This window comes from Babylonia areolata, chromosome 26 (assembly GCF_041734735.1).
Source record: "Babylonia areolata isolate BAREFJ2019XMU chromosome 26, ASM4173473v1, whole genome shotgun sequence".
Taxonomy (NCBI): Eukaryota; Metazoa; Mollusca; class Gastropoda; order Neogastropoda; family Buccinidae; genus Babylonia; species Babylonia areolata.
The window spans coordinates 39,595,688-39,619,194 of NC_134901.1; the positions used below are offsets into that span (position 1 = coordinate 39,595,688).

Genomic DNA, 23,507 nt, shown 5'->3' on the forward strand with positions numbered 1-23,507 from the left:
CATCTCGTAAAGGTGTTAATTGATATATATGTGGGTGCGTTGTTTTATGCTGACAAGAGTCAGAATCTAGTGAAGAGGTTAATTGATGTATGTGGGGTGGTTTTTTTTGTTTGTTTTGTTTTGTTGTTGGTTTTTTTTGTGTTTTTTTGTCCTAAGGTTAAGATTCATTGAAGGGTTTAACTGATGTATGTGGGATGTTGTTTTAATTTGAACAGGGTCATCATCTGGTGAAGGCATTAACTGATGTGTTATGGGTGTTGTGAGTGATAAGAAACTCGTGGGAGAGCTGGACAGTACAAGGTCTTCAGAGAATCAGCATTCATTGAAGGTGTTAACTGATGTATGTGGGGTGTTGTTTTGTGCCGACTAGAGTCAGCATCCGGAAGGTGTTAACTGATGTATGTGGGGTGTTGTTTTGTGCCGACTAGAGTCAGAATCCAGTGAAGGTGTTAACTGATGTATGTGGGGTGTTGTTTTGTGCCGACTAGAGTCAGCGTCCAGTGAAGGTGTTAACTGATGTATGTGGGGTGTTGTTTTGTGCCGACTAGAGTCAGAATCCAGTGAAGGTGTTAACTGATGTATGTGGGGTGTTTTGTGCCAACTAGAGTCGGCATCATTGAAGGTGTTAACTGATGTATGTGGGGTGTTGTTTTGTGCCAGCTGGAGTCAGCATCATTGAAGGTGTTAACTGATGTATGTGGGGTGTTGTTTTGTGCCAGCTGGAGTCAACATCATTGAAGGTGTTAACTGATGTATGTGGGGTGTTGTTTTGTGCCGACTAGAGTCAGCATCCGGAAGGTGTTAACTGATGTATGTGGGGTGTTGTTTTGTGCCAACTAGAGTCAGCATCCATTGAAGGTGTTAACTGATGTATGTGGGGTGTTGTTTTGTGCCGACTAGAGTCAGCATCCGGAAGGTGTTAACTGATGTATGTGGGGTGTTGTTTTGTGCCGACTAGAGTCAGAATCCAGTGAAGGTGTTAACTGATGTATGTGGGGTGTTTTGTGCCAACTAGAGTCAGAATCCAGTGAAGGTGTTCACTGATGTATGTGGGGTGTTGTTTTGTGCCGACTAGAGTCAGAATCCAGTGAAGGTGTTAACTGATGTATGTGGGGTGTTGTTTTGTGCCGACTAGAGTCAGCATCCGGTGAAGGTGTTAACTGATGTATGTGGGGTGTTGTTTTGTGCCGACTAGAGTCAGCATCCAGTGAAGGGGTTAATTGTTTTATGCTGACCAGGGTTAACATCCAGTTTAGTTACTCAAAGAGGCGTCACTGCGTTCGGACAAATCCATATACGCTACACCACATCTGCTAAGCGGATGCCTGACTAGCAGTATGACCCTTAGTCGGGCCTTGAGAGAGAACATTCAGGGAATGTATCAATCAGTGTATGTGGGTGTGTCGTTTCTCACTGACCAGGGTGAACATCTCCACGGGCATGGTGACGATGAAGAAGGGCGTGCCGGGCAACACGCCTGACCGCCCCAAGTACGAGTTCAAGGTGGACGTGTACGACGGGCACTGGGACATCCTGGTGCGCTCCACCGTCACCGTCACCGTGCAGGTGCTCTCTGAGGAGGCCGTGGCCAACTCTGGCGCCATTCGGATGACAGGTGGGTAAGGGGTGTGGGTGGGGTGGAGGGGGCCTGCAGGTTGTTGGAACTTTAACCTTTGACATTTACACTCCAGGCTATTGGAACTTTAACATTTAATCTAAACATTTACACTGTAGGCTACAGGACCTTTTAACCTTTATTCACTGCCCCTGACGGCCATAAAAGGCTACAGGGAGCTTGAACCTTTAATCTGAACATTTGTGCTGCAGGCTACAGGACCTTTAACCCTTATTCACCGCCTCATTGACCATATAAGGCTACAGGGACCTTTAAACCCGAATATTTACGCTGCATGCTAAAGTGATCTTTAACCTTTATTCACTGCCCCCCATTAGCCATAAAAGTCTACAGGAACCTTGTAACCTTTAACCTGATCATTGACCCTGCAGGCACGACGGCAGAAGAGTTCATCATCAAGGACGGCAAGCGGCCGTCGAAGAAAGAGACCTTCCACAGGATCCTGGCGGACGTGCTGGGCCTGCCCTTGCGGAACGTGGACATCATCACCGTCATGGACGTGGGCAAGTTCACCGACGTCCGCTACGCCGCACACGGCTCACCCTACTACCAGGCCTCCCAGACTGACAGTGCCGTGGTTCGCAACCAGAAGAGGGTGAGTAGGTGGGGGCTGGTAGGGGCGTGGTTTGTTCTGAATTCAATTGTGGAGTGATGGCCTAGAGGTAACGCGTCCGCCTAGGAAGCGAGAGAATCTGAGCGCGCTGGTTTGAATCACGGCTCAGCCGCAGATATTTTCTCCCCCTCCACTATACCTTGAGTGGTGGTCTGGACGCTAGTCATTCGGATGAGACGATAAACTGAGGTCCCGTGTGCAGCATGCACTTAGCGGACGTAAAAGAACCCATGGCAACAAAAGGGTTGCTCCTGGCAAAATTCTGTAGAAGAATCCACTGCGATAGGAAAAACAAATAAAACTGTACGCAAAAATACAAAAAAAATGGGTGGCGCTGTAGTGTAGCGATGCACTCTCCCTGGGGAGAGCAGCCCGAATTTCACACAGAGAAATCTGTTGTGATAAAAAGAAATACAAATACATACTATACCTTGACCCACTGGTGCTGCAGACTAAAAAACATTATTTTAAAAAATCCTTTTATTGTGAGTGTTTTGCAGACCTGACTAGTGCTTTGATTTATTCCATGATCCATGGTTTCTTCGACTGAAGCTCCTAGAGTACAGTACTGTGGGTGAATAAACAGCAAAAAAAAAAAAAAAAAAAAAAAATTGTAGCAACCGTGAAACTTCTTTTCCTATTTCAGGCTGTGTGCTTTTCACCTGAGGTGTTTTTACTCACTTGTTATACTTGCGGGAATAACAATTACGTGATGCCAGTAGTAAAAACGTCTTGTTCAGAAAAATGGTGCTGAGGAGGCAGCACCTATCTCACTGAAAAATGAAACTGAATGTGCCTACTCCCGTATGGAAACACCCTTACTCAGTCCAAAGGATGCAACTGTGTAGAAAGTTGTAATTGTGAGAATTATGTCTGGATATTTGTGTTACCCTAGTTTCATTCTAGGCAAGGCACTCTACGCTATGATAAAACTCTAGCCCAGATAGTCAGGAGAGCAGTTACCATCCCTGCTGTTCAGATGGTCATAGTCTCAAGCGACTGACTATCATAGTTTCATTCGTTCACTTTTCTGTTTGTTTTAATGTGTGTGTGTGTGTGCACTTCTGTTATGAAGTGGGCATGAAGTGGAGTAATGGCCTAGAGGTGATGCGTCCACTAGGAAGCGAGAGAATCTGAGCGCGCTGGTTTGAATCACGGCTCAGCCGCCAATGTTTTCTCCCTCTCCACTAGACCTTGAGTGGTGGTCTGGGCGCTAGTCATTCAGATGAGACGATAAACCGAGGTCCGGTGTGCAACATGCACTTAACACACATAAAAGAACCCATGGCAACAAAAGGGGTGTTCCTGGCAAAATTCTGAAAGAAAATCCACCACTTCAATAGGAAAAACAAATAAACTGCACGCAGGCAAAAATGCACAAAAAAAAAACAAAAAAAAGGGTGGCGCTGTAGTGTAGTGATGCGCTCTCCCTGGGGAGAGCAGCCCGAATTTCACACAGAGAAAACTGTTGTGATAAAAAGAAATACAAATACAAATCATGAAGTGGGCATGAAGATCCATTGACACCGCTGTGTGTGTGTGTGTGTGTGTGTGTGTATAGTTTGAAGACGAAGTGGGCATCGAGATCCTGATGGTACCCATCGACGCCTGTGCGGAGGAGCAGTTCGAGGACGGCTGCTTCAACTACATGGACATCACGGGCCAGCCCGCCATGGTCAACGCCAATGGCACATCCTTTGTGGGCGTGGAGGTCTTCATCGTTGCCATGGCTGGTTGCCGAGCTCTGGCCTTCCCCGATCCCAACGTCTGTACCGGAGAGTACTGTTACCATGGGGGCATCTGTAGATCGGACGACTGGGGTGTGCTCTCGTGAGTTGATTTTTTATTTTATTTTATTTTAATTTTTTTTACCCCTGTGTATTGGAATGAGAACTTAAACAGATTGTGAGCTAGTTTGATAGTGGAGCGTTTTCTGTTTTTTGATTATCGTATTAAAGAGATGCTATTTAACAATGTCTTTTGCTACTACACTGTCTTTTTATAAAGGAGGGAGGTGGCCGAATGGTTAAAACGTTTATATGCCAGTACAGTGTCCGTGAGAGTCTAGATTCGAATCCCACCCTCACCCTTTCTCCTAACTTTTTTTTTTTTTTTTTTTTTTGCTGTCCCATCATCTGCACCGTTTCAGTGGCATTACTCCCACGCCGCTCAATTCTGTAGAAGAAACCCACTCTGATAGTTGCACAGACATACATGTATGCACGCACTCAGTTCAGTTTCAGTTTCAGTAGCTCAAGGAGGCGTCACTGTGTTCGGACAGATCTATATACGCTACACCACATCTGCCAAGCAGATGCCTGACCAGCAGTGTAACCCAACGCGCTTTGTCAGGCCTGGAGAAAAATAAAATAAAATGAAATAAAATAAAATAAATAAATAAATAATAATAATATAATTAAAATAAATAAATAAATAATAATAATATAATTAAAATAAATAAATAAATAATAATAATATAATTAAAATAAATAAATAAATAAAATAATAATAATGAAAATGAAATAAATAAATAAAATAAATAAATCAAGGCCTGGCTAAGTGCATGGGGTTATGCTGCTGGTCAGGCATTTGCTTGGCAGCTTTGGAGTAGCATTTATGGATTTGTCTGAACACAGTGACACATCTTTGAGAAACTGAAAGTGAACCTTTTTAAGCATTTTGGTTTTCATGTCCAGATAGGTTACTAAAAGTTCTTTACCGAAACCAGTTACTACAGTGTTGATATCATTGTTATTGATGGTGACTGTGCAGGTGTGAGTGTCCCCCTGGTTTTGACGGGCCTCGCTGTCAGCAGCGGCGACACAGTTTTGACGGTGACAGTTACGCCTTCTTCCCCACGCTGGAGCAGTGTGAGGAGAGTCAGACCACCATCGAGTTCATCACGCTGAAGGTACAGTACAATACAGTACAGTACAATATATATATAATACAGTACAGTACAATATAGTACAGTACAGTACAGTACAGTACAATACAGTGCAATGCAATGCAACACAGTACAGTACAATATAGTACAGTACAGTGCAGTGCAGTACAATACAATACAATGCAATGCAATGCAACACAGTACAGTACAGTACAATATGATATAGTACAATACAGTACAATGCAACACAGTACAGTACAATATGATATTGTACAATACAGTACAATGCCATGCAATAAAATGCAATGCAATGCAATACAGTACAATACAGTACAGTACAATACAATGCAGTATAGTATAATATAATACAGTATACAATTCAGTACAGTACAATATAATATAGTACAATACAGTTCAACACAGTGTAATGCAATGCAATTCATCTTTTTTCATCCATTTGGAAATTAGATTGTGCATCCACAGGCTCATCACTCACCCTGCACAGTATCTCAGCCCACACAATACAATACAATACAATACAATACAACACATCTCTATCCATCTGTTTGAAAATTAGATTGTGCGTGCACAGGCTGGAAACTCACCCAACACAATATCTTAGCCCTCAACCAAGTCCTCCACAGTCACAACATGACAAAGGCTAGACAACAGCCCTCAACCAAGTCCAACACACTCACAACATGACAAAGGCTAGACAACAGCCCTCAACCAAGTCCAACACACTCACAACATGACAAAGGCTAGACAACAGCCCTCAACCAAGTCCAACACACTCACAACATGACAAAGGCTAGACAACAGTCCCCTAAACCAAGTCCAACACACTCACAACATGACAAAGGCTAGACAACAGCCCTCAACCAAGTCCAACACACTCACAACATGACAAAGGCTGGACAACAGCTGTGGGACTTTGTGGTGGTGTAGTATTTTCTTTGCGTGTGGGAAGGGGGGAGGGGGGGGTATGTGTCTGTTATTATGTGTGTGGGTGTGTGGTAGTGTGCATTCTTTAGGCCACTGCTGTGTATGTGTGTCAGTGTGTTTGTGTGTGGTGTGTGTGTGTGGTGTTTGTGGTCATGTATATGGGGGTGAGTGGGGGGGGGGTCAGTGTGTGTGTGGTGTTTGTGGTAATGTATATGGGGGTGAGGGAGGGTGGGGGGGGGGTCAGTGTGTGTGTGTCCCAGATGTAAAATAAAAGTATCTAAATACTGCTATAAGTTCCAGATGTAAAATATCTTACTTTTATGAAGCAATTATCAAGGTATCTAGATACTGCTGTGTGTGTGTGTCTCAGATGTAAAATAAAAGTATCTAAATACTGCTATAAGTTCCAGATGTAAAATATCTTACTTTTATGAAGTAATTATCAAGGTATCATAGATACTGCTGTAAGTCCCAGATGTAAAATATCTGATTTTGATCATGCAGTTCTCAAAGTATCTAAATACTGCTACACCCCACACGTGTGTTTCCCCCTCAGGACGACGGACTGCTGCTGTACAACGGTCCCATCGGAGAGATCAACGTGCTGTCCCAACCAGAGGACTTCATCTCTCTGGAGCTGCTCGGGGGGTACCCCCGCCTCATGATCAACCACGGCACCGGCACCCAGACCTTGACCTTGGATGGCCGCGACAAGTCGGGGGCCGTCATCATGAGGAAACTGTCGGACGGGGTGTGGCACCGCATCGACATTGTCCGAAGTGGCAAGGTGGGTTAAAAAAAAAAAAAAAAAGGGAGGTCACTTGCCACAGCTACTTTCAGTTTCTCCGCCTGAGGGGATTTGTGTTTTGCATTGGATGGGAATGGGACCCCTGTTGGACGGGCGCAATAGCCGAGTGGTTAAAGCGTTGGACTGTCAATCTGAGGGTCCCGGGTTCGAATCACGGTGACGGCGCCTGGTGGGTGAAGGGTGGAGATTTTTCCGATCTCCCAGGTCAACATATGTGCAGACCTGCTAGTGCCTGAACCCCCTTCGTGTGTATATGCAAGCAGAAGATCAAATACGCACGTTAAAGATCCTGTAATCCATGTCAGCGTTCGATGGGTTACGGAAACAAGATACCCAGCATGCACACCCCCGAAAACGGAGTATGGCTGCCTACAAGGCGGGGTAAAAACGGTCATACACGTAAAAGCCCACTCGTGTACATACAAGTGAACGTGGGAGTTGCAGCCCTCAAACGCAGAAGAAGAAGAAGGACCCCTGTTGGATGGTGTCTGCAGCAGTGGGTCACGGTTGACGGATGCAACAACAGTCGTGGTTAAAACGTTTGTCTTTCAATGTGAGCGTCCTTGATTGGAATCTCAGTCATGGGGCCTGGTGGGCAAAATGTGGAGATTTTTCTGATCTCCCAGGTCAACAGATGTGAAGACCTGCTGGTGCCGGAACCTCCTTGATGTGTATACGCATGCAGAAGATCAAATACTCATGTTAAACAACCTGTAGTCCATGTCAGCATTCGATGGGTTATGGAAGCTCAGGGGAGCTAACTGAATGTAGTGAGTTAATTAAACAATATGATTTGATAATAATATAACACAATAATAGTAATAAACATAACAATAGTAATGTATTTATTTAGCACTGAATCTTGTGCAGAAACAAATGAAAGCGCTGACACACCAGTCATTCCCACACGTTGTGCACAGCTGTGGTTCAAAGTGATTAAAGTTAACTCACTCAGTATGGCCAGTCCTCTCTTTTCCTCTACACAGACCCCTCGGATGTCCAGTGGGTGTCTCAATGACCCAACCTTTAGCTTCCGTCGTCAGAATTGTGGTATTCTTTGTCAACATTCACATCTTCAATATAAGAGCCTTCCGCTTGCAATATTTTGATGGTGGTAATTGGGGTGAAACGCTGTTTACGTCGTCTCTTTCGCCGTTCATATGGAGAGAGTTAAACTTACCGCAAGTAACTGTAGATTAGGAAGAGGGAGGTAGGGAGGTGATAGGGGTGGCGGGCGGTAGTCATGGTTCTTTCTCATCGTCTTTCACCTGGTTACCTGTTTTCAGGACGTAGAGATGATCGTGGACTACTGCCGCTCGGTGCGCCCTGAGCAGGACGTTCAGGTGGACACCACTCCGTGCAGCATCAAGAAACGCACACCAGGGGAGAACACCTTCCTCAACGTCAACACCCTGCTGCAGCTGGGTGGTCGCTACGCCAACCCTTCCTACCCCACCGGCATCACCGACAAGAAGTTTGACGGCTGCATCAGGAACTTGGTGCATAACGGCAAGGTGAGAGGCGCAGTGGGCGTGTTGTTTTTCTTTGGCGGAGTGTGTTGTATTACTTTTTTAAGGTAAAAAAAAAAATTAACTGCTGGTTTTGGAGATGTTCGTGTAGGTCTGTAGAAACAGGGAAGCCCATTCCCTTTGTAGCGAGACAGGTATTGACTGATTTGTGGTGTTGCTTGATATGCACTCTGTGTGTGTGTGTGTGTGTGTGTGTGTGTGTGTGTGTGTGTAGGTTGGTGCTTGTGTGTGCCATTCCTGAAACTTAATGTAACGTGAAAATCAACTTTGTTTGTGGATCAAGAAAGTTTTCTCTGTGTTTCATACAAGATGACTGTTTCTATGTTGCACATTTAATGTCCTTTAGGCCATGCTCTTTGGTCAACCTTATTTAAGGATCAGTGTATCTGTATCTGTAAACAGTAAAGATTCATTATCTCATTTATTCTGTGTGCTTGCACGTGTGTGTGTGTGTGTGTGTGTGTGCATGTTTGTGTGTGTATGTTTATATGTGTGTGTGAGTGCGTATGTGTGTGCGTGTGTCTGTCTGTGCATGCATGCGTGTGTGTACGTGTGTGTGTGTGTGTGTGTGTGCAGCTGTACGACCTGTACTACAAGCCGACAGCAGACTTCAACTCTGGGTTCAATGGGTGTCCTCGGGAGGACGACCTGTGCGGGGTTGGGGAGGTGGGCAGCAGAGAACGGTGCGGGGAGAACGGAAAGTGCACGGGGCGCTGGGATCTGCAGGAGGCAACCTGCGTCTGTGACCCGGGGTGGCGAGGGAAGAAGTGTCACAAAGGTATGTTAGGGTGGACACGCCAAAGATGTACAGGCATTAGAATGGTCCATGGAGTGCTTGGGGTGAGTCCTGTCAGTGTTGTCAGTATCGGCAGATTCATGGGGGGCTGTTGTTTGAGGGACGTGGTGGCGGTCTCCACTCTGGGAGGGACGCTCACTCAGTCTGGCTCCGCGACTAAGCCATTATTGTCGTTAGTAGGGGGCTTAGCAGGTGGTGTCCTAAGTACGTTAAAACAGAACAGGCACCACTGAACACCACCGAAGTGACTCAGCAGCAGTGCAGGGTCTCCTCTGGTGTGTGGCCTCCTGGCGACCTAACATTGATGGTTCCCTGTGGACTGCCGACGCTGGAACTGCGACGGACGAACCCAGGTGTGGCTGTGTATGGGGGAATCTAAATGAGCTGCGTGGGAGTAATGCCACTGAAATGGTGCAGATGATGGGGCAGCAAAAAAACAAAAACAAAAAACAGAATGGTCCATGGAGCTGCTAGTTTCAGAGGATTGAGGACCGCCAAATGCTGTTTTGGCTCGGGCAGCTGCAGATTCAGTTTTTTTTATTGAGCGCAGTTTTATTCTTTAAATGGTATTTTTAAATGGCTTGTTCTGTTTTTGCGCATGTATGGTTTTCTGAAACAGCTCGTTCTGTTTTTGCACACTTCCTTCAAACAAGTGTCGACACCATCTTTATCAGTATCTTTATCATGTCTTCCATTATGCAGGAAGATAGGGAAGAAGTATCAAAGGTGTGTTTGTCAGTGGAAATTTCCTGAGTGATCTTGGGTGGAATAGGAAGAAGTGTCACAGAGGTAAAACTGATAATGCTTAAGATTTTTATGGTAGTTGTAATTAATAGTGATTTTTGTTTGTTTGTTGTTGTTGTTTTTGAATGAACGTTCGGCAGTTTATTCCATTTTTTAACATGAACCTTCCAAGCAAACGCTTTATCTCTCCACTTTCAGAGACCACGGTTCGCAACCTGAAGAAGAACAGTCACTTCCGATGGACCCTGAACCGGGAGTTTTTCTCGACGATGGTGTCGTCGGAAGAGCTGGAGATCCAGATGATGTTCCGTACCCGTGACAAAAACGGCGTGCTGTTCACGGCGTCCAGTACTGACAACACCCAGACCATCACCCTGGAGGTAAAAGCATTTCTGTTGTTGTGGAATCTTCCTTGTTCATGAGCTGCAACTCCCACGTTCACTCGTATGGACGCAAGTGGGCTTTTACGTGTATGACCGTTTTTTACTCCACCGTGTAGGCAGCCATACTCAATTTTTGGGGGTGTGCATGCTGGGTATATTCTTGCATTTATAACACATAGAATGCTGACATGGATTACAGGATCTTTAACTTGCATAAACAGGGAAAAATCTCCACCCTTTACCCACCAGGCGCTGTTATCGAGATTTGAACCTGGGACCCTAAGATTGAAAGTCCAATAGTTTTAACCATTCAGCTATTGCGCCCATCTTGTGGAATGATTTGGAAAAGAAAGAAAAAGGTGAAATGTCCCAAAGCCTTATATGACCATTGGATCAGTAAATGCACGCCAGCTGTGTCTTGGTATAGGAAGGTAGAACAAGAGGAAGCAGTAAAAATGAAGAACGTTGACCAGTTTCCTGGAGCCAGTTGCATTGCTCAGATGGAAGAGCCTAGTATGGTCGTAACCCGCTGCTAACTGTGTGTAATATGGAACTGACCAATGGCGTAGTTTGGTCAGTGTTGGCATTTTAGTCATGTGTAACTGTCAAAAAGTTAGAACCAAGCAATGCAACTGGCACCTGGTCTCTGAACTCAGTATTATCTCAGTGAGAGAACAACAATTTACTGAGGAGGATAATAGTCAGTAGCAGTGAACGGGTTAATCAAGTTAATGAGCCCTGCGTCTGAGCATTGCTTTGGCATAAAAAATTTGTTTCATTAAAACGGTTTTCAAGTTCATACATATGCATAAATTGCAAAGGAAAGGAACTAACTTCTGTGTTTCAAGGTGTGTCCATATGTTTTGGAGGAAGAACAGCTATCTGTAAGGCATGGAAGTTTGCTGAGGCTTTAAACTCTCCAGGGTTCAATGGGTTAATGCTGAAAGGGGACGTTTGCCTGCAGATCTCATTGGGTCAGGTGTGTTGTTTGTCTACATATCTATGGTGTGTTGTTTGTCTACATATCTGTGGTGTGTTGTTTGTCTACATATCTATGAGGGCCATGTGTGTTGTTTGTCTACATATCTATGAGGGCCGTGTGTGTTGTTTGTCTACATATCTGTGGTGTGTTGTTTGTCTAAATATCTTTGAGGGCCGTGTGTGTTGTTTATCTACATATCTATGAGGGCCGTGTGTGTTGTTTGTCTGCATATCTGTGGTGTGTTGTTTGTCTACATATCTATGAGGGCTGTGTGTGTTGTTTGTCTACATATCTATGAGGGCCATGTGTGTTGTTTGTCTACATATCTGTGGTGTGTTGTTTGTCTACATATCTATGAGGGCCATGTGTGTTGTTTGTCTACATATCTATGAGGGCCATGTGTGTTGTTTGTCTACATATCTATGAGGGCCATGTGTGTTGTTTGTCTACATATCTATGAGAGCCATGTGTGTTGTTTGTCTACATATCTGTGATGATCATGTGTGTTGTTTGTCTACATATCTATGAGGGCCATGTGTGTTGTTTGTCTACAGATCTAAGAGGGCCATGTGTGTTGTTTGTCTACAGATCTAAGAGGGCCATGTTTATTCTTTAACTACAAATCTGTGAGGCCATGTGTTTTCTGTGAGGGCCATGTGTGTTGTATGTCAACAGATCCACGAAGGCAAAGTACGGGTGCTGTACAACCTGGGAGATGGGGAACAGCAGCTGGAGCTGTCAGGACCCCCGGCCAGTGACGGCCAGTGGCACACCGTCAACGCCAAGCGCGTCTTGCAGCAGATGACCCTCATCTTGGACGGGGGTGAAGGTCGCAACTACAACTTCTCCCGCGGCAGTTCCAAGGGCAAGGTCAACCTGGTGATCCAGCGGCTCATCTTTGCGGGAGCGAGCGTGTCATACTCGCAGGAGGTTCGGGTGCTGACGGGGGATTTGACGGACAGTAAGTTGTGGATGTTTGCTGTTGGTGGTGTGTGGTTTTTGTGGGATTGTGGTGTTTGTATGTGTTAGTCTCTGTCTGTATGTTTGATTTATATATTATTACATTCTGATTTGATTTTTTTCTGGGTTAAAACATGACGGGGTTGTTTTGAATTTAAAGTTTGAATTGATTTTTCTAGGTTTTAAGCACACCAAGATGATTTGAGTTGATATTTTGATGGTTTGTGTGTGTGGTGGTGTTGCTGTTTTTTTAGGGGTAAAACACATTTGTAGAACTGAGTTTAATGACTTATTGGCTAGCGCATGTAAGTTCAAGTTGTTGAGGACTTGGATCTTGCGAATCACAATAGGATTTCATTCAGTGTAATTCATTTCTGTACACTTTACTGGCTTCTTCAGGCATTGAAAACAAACATTTCTTTCACTTCTTTCAGATGCTCGTCAACAAATCACAAAACAGAATGAAGACAAAGGAATGAGTAAATAACACACTCTGATTTGAATTTCAATTCTTATTTGATTTTTTTTTCTTTTTCTGTGCAGGGTGTGTGCAGGACATTTGGTTGAACAGCGGTTGGCTCCCAGTGAACCGACACACTAATTTGAATTTAAACTTCCTTATATTTTTTCTTCATGTGCAGTGTGTGTGCAGGATTTCCGGCTGAACAATGGCAGGTTCCCCGATGGACTTAAGCGAGAACCGGCTTACTGATCTGAATCTAAACTTTGAATTTTTTTTTCCTTCTTTCTGTACAGCATGTGTACAGGACATCCGACTGAACAACGGCTGGTTCCCGATGGACTTCAGCGAGAACTCTGACCCAGACGCCATAGCGGAACTGAAGGAGAACCCCAACATGGAGGAGGGGTGTGTGAGGGAGGACTGCCTCTCCGACCCCTGCACCGACGGCCGACAGTGCTACCCTCTGTGGGAGGACTTTGAGTGCAGGTCAGAGGGTTGATGATACAAATACTTATATGGATACCTATACAACACCAATCCTTGATCAGAGACCAAGCTCTAAGCGCTTTATGATTATCATGGATACTTATATAGTACTTATCCTCGGTTGGAGTCCAAGCTCTAAGCGCTTTATGATTATCATGGATACTTATATAGCACTTATCCTCGGTTGGAGTCCAAGCTCTAAGCGCTTTATGATTATCATGGATACTTATATAGTACTTATCCTCGGTCGGAGACCAAGCTCTAGGCACTTTACAAACACAGAGTCATTTACGCAACAGGCTGCCTTCCTGGGTAGAGCCGACTGATGGCTGCCACTGGGCGCTCATCATTCGTTTCCTGTGTCATTCAGTCAGGTTTCAGTCATGCACACGTGCACACTCAGACCTGTAACACTTTTTGTTCATTTACCCTGTCATGTAGGCAGCCAGGGTTGGCAGTGTGGGGGTGCGGTGGATGGAGTGGGGTGGTAGTCTGTTGGTCATTATGTGCCTGACTTGGAAAGGTAGGGGTCAGTGGTTCGAGTCACAAGTTATGGGCCTTTAGTGGTGGTCTGGCTGCCAGGTTTGTTTGTTTTTTTGTTTTTTTTTGTTTTTTTTCCAATCCTTTGGTTTTTCTGTTTTTTGTTTTTCTAAAAACATGTGATGTAATTTTCACTTTGTACTCACTGAAAAAACAACAACAAAAAACAGAACGAAAAACGAAATTGTACGTGTAAACATCTACAATGAATCAGCACAGTGATGTTTTGGGTAAATAAAGCAATGTATAAATAACTGTGAAGAGATTGATGAAATAATGTACATTTTGGGTAAACAAAGCAATGTATGAATACCTGTGAATAGATCAGCTGAATAATAAACATTATACATCCATTTTGGGTGAATAAAAAATTTTGAAATCACCATAAACACATAATTCAAACAGCGTGCAAGTAAACATTCAGGATCAACGCAACAGGTAGAAATAATTGTGAAAGATCAGTCCAACAAAGTACACGTAAACATTCAGGATCAACACAACGTGTAGAAACAACTGTGAACACATAGATCAAACAGCGTACACGTAAACATCCAAAATCAACACAGCACTATTTTCTGGGAATGTGCAGGTGTCTCCCTGGTTACCACGAGCTGAACGGCGAGTGCATCTCGGACTGCGTGCCCAACCCATGCTTCAACAACGTGACGTGTCGAATCGAGTTGGGCATGGTGGTGTGTATGTGTCCGCCTGACAAGGTCGGTGAGCTGTGTCGTGAACCCACACGGGCCTTGACCTCCTCGGTGACCACGCCGGGCATCGTGGCCATTGTCGTGTCGGCGTTCGTCGTTATATGTAAGTGCATGTGTGACAGAGCGTTGCTGCTTTTAATTCTGGCCTTCAGAGCTTGCCTCTTCTTCGCTCAGCAGTAATTTTGGTGGTGGAATGTCCACCCAGTACTGTCTGTTTGTTTAGTATGCTTGACTGTGTGTGCTTATGTATGTGTACACATGTATGGGTGGGAGCCGAGGGGTGGAAGAGGGGAGAAGGGGCAAAAGTGTGACTGTATGTGCGTGTGTGTGTGGCGTGTGTGTGTGTGTGGAGGGGTGGTGGTGTTACGTTTGTGTAAGGGTGTGGTGTGTGTGTGTATGTTGTACGCGTGTTGTGTGTGCGTGTGTGTGTTGTACGCGTGTTGTGTGTGTGTGTGTGTGTTGTATGCGTGTTATGTTTGTGTGTGTGTGTTATACGCGTGGTGTGTGTGTGTGTGTGTTGTACGAGTGTTTGTGTGTGTGTGTGTGTGTGTGTGTGTGTGTGTGTTGTACACATGTTGTGTGTGTGTGTGTTGTTGTACGCGTGTATGTGTGTGTGTTGTACACATGTTGTGTGTTGTTGTTGCAGTGCTGCTGTTGCTGGTGTTCATGCTGGTGAAGTTCCGTGGCAGCGAAAATGACAAAGACAAGTACATTCTGGAAGTGGACCCAGAGGACGACATCCGAGAAAATGTCATCAACTACGATGAGGAGGGAGCTGGTGGGTGTGCTGTTTGGATATAATGATGATGATGATGATAATGATAATAATAGTGATGATAATGATAATGATTGGCGTTTGTGTGGCATTTACCCTTCAGCTCAAAGTGCATTTAACAGTGCATGTAGTATGAACATGTCACAAGAACATAATTGAAACAAGATGCTGTTTTTAAAAGTGTACACAAGAATATTATCAGAACAACATTAAGATGCAAACCTGCTAAGATGCTGTTTTAAAAACAGCGTAACACCACTCATGACTCACAAACCTCTCCCACCTTTATATATATATATATATATATATATATATATATATTTTTAATGTACACTCTAAATTTGGACATTTTGCTCCATTTGATGATGATGGAGGTGATGACAGTGCTACTGTGGAGGTACATTTAGGCTTGGGACAACTTGACACGGCTGTGCTCTGATAATATATCCTGGTGTCAACACCTGTAGTGTCTGTCAGGAAATTGAAGCAGCACTCCAAAAGATGCATCCGTGAAGTGGGTGACCCTCCATTGTGTGGTCGCAGACTTTGCATTTAAATTGATAGTAAATCAGCTCTGGGTAGGAGTGGGCCACATGTCCAAAAAACCCCACCTCTGATGGGACTCCTTCTTCTGCATTCGTGGGCTGCAACTTCCACGTTCACTCATATGTACATGAGTGGGCTTTTACGTGTATGACTGTTTTTACCTCACCATGTAGGCAGCCATACTCCGCTTTCAGGGGTATGCATGCTGGGTATGTTCTTGTTTCCATAACCCACCGAACGCTGACATGGATTACAGGATCTTTAACGTGTGTATTTGATGTTTTGCTTGCACATACACACGAAGGGGGTTCAGGCACTGGCAGGTCTGCACATATGTTGACCTGGGAGATTGGAAAAACCTCCACCTTTTACCCACCAGGTACCATCACCGAGATTCAAACCCAGAACCCTCAGATTGCAAGTCCAACGTTTTAACCACTCAGCTGTTGCGCCCATTGGGACTCGACCCATGTCTTCCCAGTCGTCAGTTCATGAGGCTAACCATTTTGCCATGGCAGTGTGTGATCTTGTGTGCGTCTCTTTCAGCAAGGTCTCCCACCCCGATCTTCTGCTGAAACTAATCCACGTTGACAAATACCAAATGCGCTTCAGTCGTTTCTCCTGAGAGTGTTTGTGGCACTTATATATATGATAGTCAGTCATGTCCAACTATGACCATCAGAACAGCAGAGGAGGCAACTGCTATTCCGACTATTTGGGCTAGAATTTGATTATAGTGGAGAGTGTCTTGCCCAAGTACATCCCCACTCTCTCGGCCAAGAGGGTTTTAGGACAGTCGGCGTTGGGATGGTTCCCAAAGGCCAACTAGCCCACAAGGCTGCAGCACAAAGAGCCAGTGCAATTTTGCCTCCTAGTTTGAGAGTCATAGTCCTTCACAAAAGACTAAGCTGTAAATGGTTTCCCATTGACTGGAGAAACCATTGATAATACAGCTCTCACTTTGCTGTTGGCCCAAATGTAAACTTATGTCAGTCTGTGATATAAGCCGAGTGTTGGGCCTTTGTGGCACTTACTGTCCTAGTTATAAAGTTTTCTTCTAAACAGGAGTGTTTTAGGTATTGATTGTCCTGGTTATAAAGTTTTTCCTGAACCTTTCCTATGTTGAGTTTCAGTTTCAGTTTCAATTTCTCAAGGAGGTGTCATTGCGTTCGGACAAATCCATGTGCGCCACACCACATACACTAGGCAGATGCCTGACCAACAGCGTAACTCAACGTGCTTAGTCAGGCCTTGAGTGTGTGCTTATATATTATGTTAACACAAATACGGTATTGAGTGACACCTCACACATTTCAGTGTATGACAAGGTTATACCTGGTGTTTCAGGGGAAGAAGACCAAGATGCGTACGACATGTCTCGGCTGCAGAAAACAGATTTAGATCCTTTGGGAGTGAATTACGTGCCGCGACGAGACAGACCGCTCAGAAGTAAGTATTTTGCTTGGTGGTAATAGACTTGACAGATCTGTACTGTATATATTGTATTGTATTGTAATATCTTGTATTGTATTGACTGATCAATTGGTTACATCGTCAGATTAAGTCATAGATGTAGTATTCACACATTTCCATGTTTTTGCAGTATGTTTAGTCAATGACATATTTACACATACTTATGTTTGTACAGTGCTTCTGCCTTGTAGACTTGGACAACAGCAAGTTTTTCTTTTATTGCAGTCATATCAACATCGTGGAAAAAAACAAACAAACCGAAAAGTAGACAGTTTGGTCTACTTTTTCTGTTTTATTTCAAACTTTGACATTTTTTTAATCTGTGATATTGACAGTCATTTGTAAAAGCATCTGATCTCAATCTTTTTGAAACTTGCGTAGTATTAACAGGTTGAATTTCGAAACAGTTTATCTGTTTTTATCTGATGATGTTCTGCTGTGTTTAATGACTCATTCTTCCATCTTGGCAGTATTTTACCAAGGCAGGGTGTAAGAGACTGTTTTTTTGGAACACAACATTCTTTCATATTTCCGACTTTGATATTGACAGTTGTCACAGCTGACTTTCAGCATCAGCAGTAACTTCTTCTTTATCTCTAACAAAAACAATGCACGTGTACATCGTACCTGTTGTATTTATGGCAAGCATCAACAGATCACACGTTCCGATTTTCCAGACGCCCCGGGGGACAAACCTGACGTGGGGGACTTCATCAACGAGCGCATGAGCGACGCGGACAACGACCCCAGCGCGCCGCCCCACGACAGCGTGATGGAGTTTGCCTTTGAGGGGATGGGCAGCGACGCGGGCTCCCTCAGCTCCCTCAACACCAGCAGCAGTGCCGACAGTGCCGACTACGACTACCTCAACGAGTGGGGGCCAAAGTTCACCCGGCTTGCCGAGATGTACGGGGCGGGGGAGGAGGAGGATTGAGTCTGGTGGATGGATAGGAGGGTGGTTTTTTTTTTTTATATGATAATTATTATTATTATTGATTAAATCTTGCCATACGCCTTTCCTGAGCATGGAGAGAGAAATCGCAGAAAGGAGTCTGTAACCGAGATGCGCTTCTATGCGGAAACAGGGAAGTGGTTTGGAGTTGTGCCAAGAAGTGACTGCTGATTGTTCAGAGTGGTGTAACAGTGCTGGCTTGAGCTTGAGCTTGCAAAGTGATGACGTTTTGATGATTCGCTGCCTTGGAGGAGGAGAGTGTGTGGAGTTGGTGGGGGGGGGGGGGGGGGTACTGGAGCCACCTGGTGTGTGTTTGTGTGAGAGTGTGTGTTTTTCCACCGGTCTGCTCGGCACTTTGCAGGAAGCCTTCTTGTTCAGGTGTCTGTTACGAACGCATAGAATACTCACACCCCACGTGATACGACATGCAATAACTTGTCCAGCGTTGACTCGATTCATCCTGTCTGTCTGAGCGTGGCTGTGTGCTGGAGCGCTGGTGTCTGGATGGGGGAGCAAGTTCTTTCGTTCATCAGTGAATCTGAAATGTGAAGAGAGATCCGTTTATCATCAAGATGAGGGCCGTGAGATCCAGTGCCGTGTGAATCTCATTGATGGAGTCGCTGCGCGATTGTGCCAAACATTGTTCATGAAAGCATATCATCATTGAAACATGGCTTTGGGGGAGATTACATCAGTGACGGAGGCGGCACAAAGGAAACCATCTTCAGCCGGCCGTGACACCAGAACATCATGTTCAATCATGTCACGTCGACAGCAGAAATCAGCTATTCATTTGCACAGTCCTGTCGGCTGCACTAAAACAACGTCAACGCCATCCATTTTCAAAAATGTTCAACAAAGAACAAGGGAAATGTGTCAAGCTCAAGAACTTTGTGTCTTGGTTCAAGCACTGCCATAAATGCTCAGCCTTTTTTCCAGAAAGAAACACACAACTTGAAGTCCCCAGACACGGTGTCAAAGAGACGGTTCTTCCTCTCATTTCACATCTGAAATATTTCAGCCTTCATCACGCATTTGAAAAGGACAAGTCCTCAAGTTGTCGCTGTAGTGGGCGACAACTTCCACAGGCCATACATACAGTGTGTGTTTGTCAGGTGCTCTGCTCTTACCTTCCGTGGAGGGTGGACAGGTGTGGGCAGTTTCACCGCACCATGAATGCGAACCTTAACGCACTGGACGCAAGTTGAAACCTGTTTGGCCGGCTGACGGTGTGAAATGAGCGTGTCTATTCAGGTGACTGAATAGTCTCAGGTGTTAGACTAGCATGTGTATCTCTGTGTGTGTGTGTGGTTTTCAGAATGCAAACCAATCAAATTGTGAGTGTGGTGGATTAGGAAAATAGGTTGAAAAAAAAAAAATTGAATGCAAAAAACAAGACAAAAAAAACAAACAACAACCACCGTTTAAAAGATGTATGTAATGTGTGCATATGACCATGAAAGTGTTTGTGCAAAAGGTGATTGTGTCTCTGTGTATGATGAATGTGACACTGGATCAAACTGCTTGAAAGTTTGTTGTTGGTTTTTTTCTTTCCCCTTTTTATAAGTTTGAAAAAAGGGGAGACGGACAAACAGATAATTGAATACATCACTATATGGATGTTGTGACTATAAGAATGTAAATTATCAGTTTGGAAGGATTGATTGAGATTAGATTGAATGGACATGTGTGTGTGTGCTACATAAAGATTAACTTAAAGGGGAGAAAGGTAAAATTTTCAACTTAAGGTTTTTTTGTAAGTCCAAATTCTGTCATAAACTTAGTTCCATGTAATGGGTACTGAGGAAGTGCGTTTTTGATGATTTTTTTGCTGGATTTTCTTTTTTCTGTTGCTTTCATGGCAGGTTGATGATTGTTTTTTGCATTTTATGTGTGTGTGTGTGTGTCCATAGTGTGTATCAGCTGTGGAGAGGTGTGTGTGTATTGTGATACCGACTGTTTTGTTGTTCATATGCATTTTCCTTCTTCAAGTCGTGGTGATGTTTGGATGTCATTCCGTGTATCCTGCGTGTGTGGTGATGGATGCACTGAACAGATGGTAGCCTGGTGTACATCTTTTCCAGACAGCGTCATATTACAAGCTTCCGCCAAGAACTTTAGTGCTTATAGAGTGCTTCTGTGCCCATAGTCTGCCTTTTGTTTCTGTTTGATCGTGCATCTGAACTAAACTCTTAACAACAACCTCAGGTACTGGTGAACTTCGGTGCCGCTGAGAATTTGGATTGCCAACAGCTGTATGTATGATTGATCGCTGCTGCAGCCTTTTTCCTGTGCCGACTTGTGATGCGCACTTCTAATTACTGTGGCTGAAAAGCATGGACAAGAGGGATTGATGATCGTTGAAGAGATGACGCTAACATTTAGCATTTTGTAAAGAAAGAAGACAAAAAAAATCTGTCACACACACACATGCAGTTATTGTGACCTGCTGTTATAGTAGCATTGATTTTCCAGTCCTGTAGAAAGTGTTTAGTGAAGATATATATATATATATATATATATATATATATCATGGATTTGGTGTACTTTTCAGATCCTCAGTGTGATCTGGAAGGTTTAGAGTGTTAGATTTGATTTGTTTTTCCCTGTTAGATGTCATGTGAATTTGTGAACTATTGTTTGCTCCCCCTTCTTTTTCTGCTTCTGTCAGGTTTTTTGTTTGTTATTTTTTACTGCAATTTTTCAGATTTATAAGCTAGTTTTTGAAAACATTATCATTCAGAATAAGACAAATTACAATAACTATTTGATGTACTGTTGCAGATTCTTTTCTTTTTTTTTCACTGACTAGATTTTTTAATGTTATTTGAAGGATGATTCATCAAAGTTTCCAAGAGTGTTTTTTTAACTGGAGGTTTTGAAACCCAATAGTGGCCATTTGGAGGACACTTTCGGACTGGACTACAACCTGTAGATTTGCATTGTCTTGATCATGCAGAGATTTAGGCTTTGACAGGCAACTGACACAGCTGTAGAGAAGACAAAGAAAATAATGAAAAAGCAAACTTTTACACAGGCACATGAAAAAGTATGAAATCAAGAAAGTTAAGTCTACAAGGCTGCACATATATTTTAAGTCCTGTTGACAAAAGGATGTATAGGTTAAACAAGAAAAAAGAAGAATAAAATAACATAAATTACTGAACATTCATATGCATCAGCACTTAAAAAAGTTGTGTATATATGTAAGTGCGAAAGATTTATTAACAATAACATTGTGATCGGTGAAATGATGTACTGTGTGTGAACGTTTCAAATCAATTCAATCAGTAAATTTGCGGGTATGTTTCAGTACCCAGACTAAGACATGAACAGAGTCAGTTTCCGACACTTCCAGGGGAAAGTATTTATTGCCATTTGGGAAAAATGTTTGTACCAGCAGTCATTTTCAGCTACAATACATGTATATAAATTTATTTGAGATAATTTTTCCGTAGATTGAATCGATAACAAGGAGAAAGTTCTAGACAGTATTTAACCACCTTATCTTCAAAAGAAACACACACACACACATGTAAAGGTGTTAAAAATATCTGTTCAAAATGCCAAAGAGAGAAAAACAATTTTGAGTGAGGCATGCTCGTTCAAACTTTCAATCTGTATGTAAATGAATAAGAAATAATTACTTTCCATTTGAATTTTTGTCCACCTCTTCTTTTAATAATCTGCCATATGAGCAAGGTTGCGACTACAGATGTGTGTTGTTCTTGCGAGTGTTTGTTGAACATCGTTCTGATATGAACAGGATTTGAGACCAGGATAGCACACATTTAAAATTTTAAGCATGAGATATGGTCATGATTTATCTACCTGCCAAGTTAGTCAAAGATATTTTGTACCAGACACAGTAAGTTACTCCATGTCCTTGGTCGTTTGTATCCAGTATAAGATACCTGAATAAACTTGCAGTATAATTCAAACTCTTCCTATTTCTTACCCTGATATGGTAGGTCTTCCTTCATTTATTTCACTTTAGTGAGGAATTCCTCTTAGGAACTTCTCATCTGTAGTATATATTTAAAATGGGTGTAGCAAGAACTTGAAGTGAGACATTATTCATAATGATGCATCTTTCAGAAAGAAAGATACATAGATAGTGGTTGTGAATCATTCATAGCACACTGATAAGTTGATAATGATACGCTCAGCTTAAAGTTGAAAAGAAAGGACAATGCTTTACTTCCAAATGGATGATAAGTAGTGCTATATTTATTTTTTTTGCAGTGGTCTTGATGCTAGTTATTAAGAGATCATTAACCAAGGCCCTGGATGCGGCATGCATTTAGTGCATGTAAAAGGACCCACGGCAACAAAAAGGAAGAGAAAGATGGTGGTGTTCTTAGCAGCCAGAATTTGTCACACAGTCTGTTCACTGTTGTAACGAAAAGCATTACAGCACTAACCCTCCAGTAGTTCCTTGCCCATTCAGCACTTGCTTGAGCTGTGCTGTGCTGTGCACAGTATATAACTGATGTTTGTGATGTGACTGTGGAGTGATCTAATGCAGAAAAGGAATTAGGCTGGCAATCGTACATCCCATTGTGCAATTTTTGCCACAGTCATAGTCGTGTCGCACAACAGATGCTCATGCCATATTTTGTCATAGTCATAGTTGTGTCGCACAACATTATCACACCATGTTCATACGTCGTTTTGTAACAAAACGGAGGACCATGCATAAATGTACGGAAATATATATATATATATATCACCCTGATGTGAATTTTGTCCAAATGAATTACAACATGCTAACTAGCACAATATGGAAAGCGAAGTGTGTGAAGGATTTCTCTGTGTGTGTTTAGCAACCATTCTTTAATAATCTCCCTATGTGAGGAAAGGATTTTCATCTCATCATCAGCAGTATTGCGTCATTTTGGTTGTGTCTTCGTTTAGGAGGGGGAAAAAACACTGTGTGATTTTTGCTGCCTTATGTGAATACCCCATACGTTGCAGAAGAGGCTGTTCAAGGACTCCAACATCAGTCAAATATTTTTGCTCAAAATCGTAGCTTTTCACAGTCATGACGCGGTTGTGTTTTGTGTGCGCCTGTTTGGATTTTGCCACAAGCTTCAGTCATCAGAGAGAGGAGTGCTGTCCCTTGTCCTGTTTGCTTGAGTTGTCTGTCGCCCATGTACAACTTGATTCTGTTCGCAAAACTTACTTTATTCTGTTCATAGACCTTATTACTTGATGTTGACAAAACGCATTTGTTTTTCACAAGTTGTTGTTTGGCCCCTGTGTTTGCCCCCAGTTTG

The 23,507-nt window shown here is 43.4% G+C and overlaps 1 protein-coding gene across 2 annotated transcripts in view; it reads left to right on the plus strand.

Annotated features, from left to right (window-relative positions):
• Window positions 1–21,422, plus strand: part of LOC143300757 (neural-cadherin-like) — a 98,448-nt gene extending 77,026 nt beyond the window's left edge. For both annotated transcript variants that reach the window (XM_076614669.1, XM_076614670.1), the window contains 14 exons: window positions 1,422–1,615; window positions 2,008–2,231; window positions 3,811–4,079; window positions 5,022–5,160; window positions 6,638–6,868; window positions 8,176–8,403; window positions 8,995–9,196; window positions 10,157–10,338; window positions 11,999–12,284; window positions 13,040–13,232; window positions 14,362–14,585; window positions 15,129–15,260; window positions 17,151–17,252; window positions 17,954–21,422. In XM_076614669.1, the coding sequence (XP_076470784.1) occupies window positions 1,422–1,615; window positions 2,008–2,231; window positions 3,811–4,079; window positions 5,022–5,160; window positions 6,638–6,868; window positions 8,176–8,403; window positions 8,995–9,196; window positions 10,157–10,338; window positions 11,999–12,284; window positions 13,040–13,232; window positions 14,362–14,585; window positions 15,129–15,260; window positions 17,151–17,252; window positions 17,954–18,210 (2,863 nt within the window). In that variant the 3' untranslated portion in view covers window positions 18,211–21,422. The remainder of the gene's footprint in view (window positions 1–1,421; window positions 1,616–2,007; window positions 2,232–3,810; window positions 4,080–5,021; window positions 5,161–6,637; window positions 6,869–8,175; window positions 8,404–8,994; window positions 9,197–10,156; window positions 10,339–11,998; window positions 12,285–13,039; window positions 13,233–14,361; window positions 14,586–15,128; window positions 15,261–17,150; window positions 17,253–17,953) is intronic.
• The last annotated feature ends 2,085 nt before the right edge of the window (window positions 21,423–23,507 follow it).